Below are 4,710 nucleotides of genomic sequence, written 5' to 3'. Positions count from 1 at the left end.
ATAAATGAAACGGACAGCTATCGGCATGGGGTTCAGGCTGTGGGATACAGATAGGAATAAATGCATCATTGGCAATGGGATGTGCAAACAAAAATTGCAATATAGTTTGAAATTTTCTGATATCAACATCAAAGTAGGCATATGCAGTTTGCAAAAATAAATAAATAAATATAATCTCCTAGTGTTTTCCATGAGGTCATCAACATTGGTTTCACGCTGCACACATTTGAAAACTGGGAACAGAGGAACTAACCTTAGGAATTGGAAGCATAAATAAATATTAGCTTTGGAAAAAAATACCTTAACAGGGGAATCCCACAAGCAAAAACAGGCAGCGAGGGTGATTGGAAAAAAAGACAAGCAAATTCACTTTACAAAGAAACTGTCAATATGAGTAAAATATGATGATGTGAATCTGGTTTACCAATGAAGTTGTCCCAAAAAGTGCCAAAAGGTCTGGTACGCTATCTGAAATGATAGCCTTAATTCACTAGGAAACTGGCCAAATTTGATACCTTTAGTCAGGCAAGTTTAATGTCACTAGTTAAGAAATTTAATATCACTAATTAAGTAATTTAATATCTTTAGTCAGTCAAGTTATTAGTAATTTGGTAGCAATTATGTGTGTCCAACACCAAAAAGAAAAAGCCAATAACCTCTGTTAGACTATAGCAGAATCGGTTGAACTCATTTCAGGATGATTTGAATCATTTGCACGATAGCTAGGTTTAGTATTAATAGCGTAGAAAAACACTCAGTCCCAATACTTGTAACAATCTAACATCATATGCATTCAAGATGTGAAGCTGCACTTTGAGGAGAATCTCAACCATACTTGTGTACTCCAATGGACCAAGCGAGATGAGAGAAGTAGATATCATTTGCATGCTTCCATCACTAGCCACCCAGAGTTGATACAGCAAAGCATCAGCAACTGAGAACACAGGGAAGTTAAGTAGATACTGGAGAAATCACTTGCCTGTGTGCCAGCTTCACCAACAAATCACTAGGCACCTTCGCCAACAAAATCACTGCTGCAATAAGAACCGAGTCAGAGGACACATTGAGAAATCACTGCTGCAAAAAAACGAGTCAGAGGAGAGGAAACGTTGGTGTTGCACACCAGATGGGGGAGAGCAGTGGACGGGGGTGGGGACGCCTACAGCAGCAGCAGCATCGCACGGAGAAGGCGAGGTTTGCTGCCGCCTCTCGCTGGGCGCGGACTGCGGCGTCAGATTGCGTTCTGGGCCAGAGGGAGGCGATGTACGTCTGCGCATAGGGCTGTGGCTGGAGGGTGCGCTGCTGCGGCGTGGCTCCCGGACCGCACGGTGGTGGAGCTCGTCGTGGCTAGGGTTGTTGCGCGGCGACCGGCGCAATTAGATCTGCCGCAGTCCTCAACTAGATCTGCGTGTCAGAAGAAGGGGGAGGTGGGCGGAGAAAGGGCTGGTGACGGCAAGGTGGAGCAGCCTAGTTTAGTTGAGGACTGCGGCGCGGCTCCCGAACCGCACGGTGATGGAGCTCGTCGTGGCTAGGGTTGTTGCGCGGCGACCGACGCAACTAGATCTGCGTGTCAGGAGAAGGGGGAGGTGGGCGGAGAAGGGACTGGTGACGGCAAGGTGGAGCAGCCTAATTTAGTTGAGGACTGCGGCGCGGCTCCCGGACCGCACGGTGGTGGAGCTCGTCGTGGCTAGGGTTGTTGCGCGGCGACCGACGCAACTAGATCTGCATGTCAGGAGAAGGGGGAGGTGAGCAGAGAAAGGGCTGGTGACGGCAACGTCGAGCAGCTTAGTTTAGTTGAGGACTGCGGCACGACAAGAGGAAATGGAGATATGGAGGATGGAATGGTGGCGCACGGCGGGGGCTAATCACATTTCAATTCAATTCAGCTTCAAGTACAAGGTAATGTTTTGTTTATTGTATTTGCAAAGCTTTAATCATGGACACTCACAGATCCCCCCTTTCCTAAATATATAAGTCTTTTAAGAGATTTCACTAGTAGAAAACTATATACGGAGCAAAATGAATAAATCCATCCACGTTCGAAAGTATGTCTATATTCATCCGTATGTAGTCTTTTAGTGAAACCTCTTAAAAGACTTATATTTGGGATTTCTTTTCTAACATACTATATTCTTTTGGCATATATTCCCCCAAAAGAGCGAAATACCTCCATGTGACTGTACAGTAAAACACAGAATGGATGTTTCTCAAAAATAAAAAACTGAAAGTAATTGCAAGTTGTACCCTACTAGCACAGAATGAGAAAACACTACCCAAGATACATATCATTTAAAATCCATAGGAGGGTCCAAGAAATACATCGGAACATTTGATTCTAAACTGTTTGCCACGCCCCTAAGAAATACTCATCACAACAGCCTCGAGCTGGCTGATAAGTCTACTCATCAGAATCACAGAAACGAACCGGGGTCTCCAACACAATGGTGACCAGCCGGGCCAGCACCGGGAGACGCACCTGAAGCCAGAAAATGTTACCTCGGAGTACATTAACAACAATATCATTTAACATTCTGCTCACATCTTCGGCTCGGCCTGAGACCAGATCCTGCAATACGCCCTTGGCTTCCTTATAGCACTTCGCCAGATGTAAGAGCTTAATTGCTGAGTTCTGCATGACTAGGAGGGCTTCCAGGAAGCCCCGTTCCAGCTTGGACTCCTGAACCATGAGCTTGGGTAAAACATCATGCTCGAGCTTTTGGATTTCCAGCGACAAGGTTGCCACGACCAAGAGGGAATCCAGCTCCGGGCATGCCAAGGACATCGGCTCCTTGGTCAGCGGCCAGAGGAGTGAATACGACTCGCGCGCTATGCGCACCGACTCCAGAGAGACAAGATTCACAACCATGTCCTCATTGGAGTGGCCCAGCTCATCAGAGCGGGCCTGCAGGGCTTGGATTTGGGCATGGGAGTGGATTTCGTAGAGCATCTTTTCCTTTTGGCGACGAAGAAGACTGCAGCAGCAGAACAGTTGGTTGCTGCTACCAGCTGGTACAGCACAAACAGAGGAGGATTTAATGTCAGGAAGAGACTATACAGCACCAATCCAAGCTTCTACTTAATTAGTTAGGACAGCATATATATATTTGCATTGTGCGACAGAATAGTTATTAATATGAAGTGAAAGCAATTCAACCATGTACTATACTGATAGGCAACTAAACAAAATGAATGAATACACTCAATCACCCAAAACAGAAAAATAATTAACAGAGGGAATATATATAATTTGGTTCAAAGTGCCATAGAGATGCCATCATTCATTGTATTATTGTGAGCAAGAAAATTGCATCTCCAGAATTAATGCCTCACCATCAAAGGAAACAATAAACTAAACAGCAGGGAAATAAAAAATTGCATCCCATGTGCAAGGGCATAGTGAGGACAGAAAACCAAACCAGCATTTACAGAACTCCTCAAGAAGAAGACTAGAGATTGGTTGGTTGGCAAAAGATACATCATCATTGGCAAATATTAGTATCACATAAAATAAATAAACTTCCAAACAACAGAGCTGGAAAGCAGCACATATGACTACAGGTTAAGTGCTGCCTGTGCATAAATATTTTAGGATCCCAAAAAATATTGTTACCTATCCAAACAGAGCTAGAACATGAATATGCAACAAATCTACTACGCTCAAACACAGTTGATAAAACAAAAAATTAAACATTCTGGCATAAACTGAAATCGAACAACATAGCATGAATTCCATCCAAATTAATATTCGTTTTCTAGCTTGATTTTGTTGTTTTTCGTCCTAATTCGAAATTTCCCCACCAAAAATAGCCCCAATTTTTTTTGTGATTTGTTGGCATGATGAAGTTTTGTTGATTTTGATCCATGGATTTGCTTGGTTTCGAGTGGATCTAGCATTTCCCCAAGTTTCCCCATCTTTCATCCACAAAATCCCTCGGATTTTGCCCCCGAAATCATCAATTTCCGCCCAAAATCGCGACAGGCACAGTTGAAGAATTCATACACCATTTGAGAAACCAAAATCTGACAACAACCAACCAAGCAAACCCTAACTAAAACGTCAGATTGATTCCTTATTACGGATAATCGAACCCTAGCTACGTGGTGTTACCAAACAAACAAACCCTAACTAATTAAATCCTACTATCCTAGTCGAGGTAGGGTTCCTCATACGAATGAATACTCAAAGCCAGGCAGGAAAGGATACAAGACGGCGCTGGATCCGGGACCTATGAACCCGCGCCGCGCCGCGCCTACCAACCACAATCGGAACGAGCAACTCCGGAGGGAGACCACGCTGGCTGGATCCGAGACCTACGAACCAGCGCCGCGCCTACCAACCAATCGGAACTCCAAGCTGATCGGGATGTACAAGTGCTCACCTCGGGCGGGCGGGCGGGCGGGCGTAAGATCTGGAGAGGACGAGGCGTCGGGTGATGTGAGATTGGGTCGATAGACAGGTTGCGGGGAACGGCAGCGAGGCGATGGAGTGCGGGGGAAAGACGGAGGCGGGCGGATTTTATAGGAGGGCAAGAGGGGTTCGGGGGTAAAAAGCACAGAGCCGTGCCTGGCCCGTTTAACCCAGGCCGTGCCGTGCCGGGCCGGGCCGGCCCATTTGGCCAGGTTTGTTGTGTATCCGCCTCGCATTTTCTGATTTTTACCAATTTATTAATAGTAGCAAAAATGCCCGTGCGTGGAAGTATTGGACATATA

General features: G+C 45.6%; 1 protein-coding gene across 1 annotated transcript; it reads right to left on the bottom strand.

The window, feature by feature from the left end:
• Nucleotides 1-2,259: 2,259 nt before the first annotated feature.
• On the bottom strand, nucleotides 2,260-4,483 carry LOC123142886 (uncharacterized). The gene is made up of 2 exons (XM_044561593.1): nucleotides 4,380-4,483; nucleotides 2,260-3,006 (listed from the first exon to the last, which is right to left on the bottom strand). Exon 2 carries the CDS (start codon nucleotides 2,945-2,947, stop codon nucleotides 2,399-2,401), a length of 549 nt encoding a protein of 182 aa, XP_044417528.1. The 5' UTR covers nucleotides 2,948-3,006; nucleotides 4,380-4,483; the 3' UTR covers nucleotides 2,260-2,398.
• Nucleotides 4,484-4,710: the final 227 nt, after the last annotated feature.

This window comes from Triticum aestivum, chromosome 6D (assembly GCF_018294505.1).
Source record: "Triticum aestivum cultivar Chinese Spring chromosome 6D, IWGSC CS RefSeq v2.1, whole genome shotgun sequence".
NCBI classification, from domain to species: domain Eukaryota; kingdom Viridiplantae; phylum Streptophyta; class Magnoliopsida; order Poales; family Poaceae; genus Triticum; species Triticum aestivum.
Note: the sequence above shows the minus strand (reverse complement) of the source record. Positions and strands in the feature narration are given on the sequence as shown.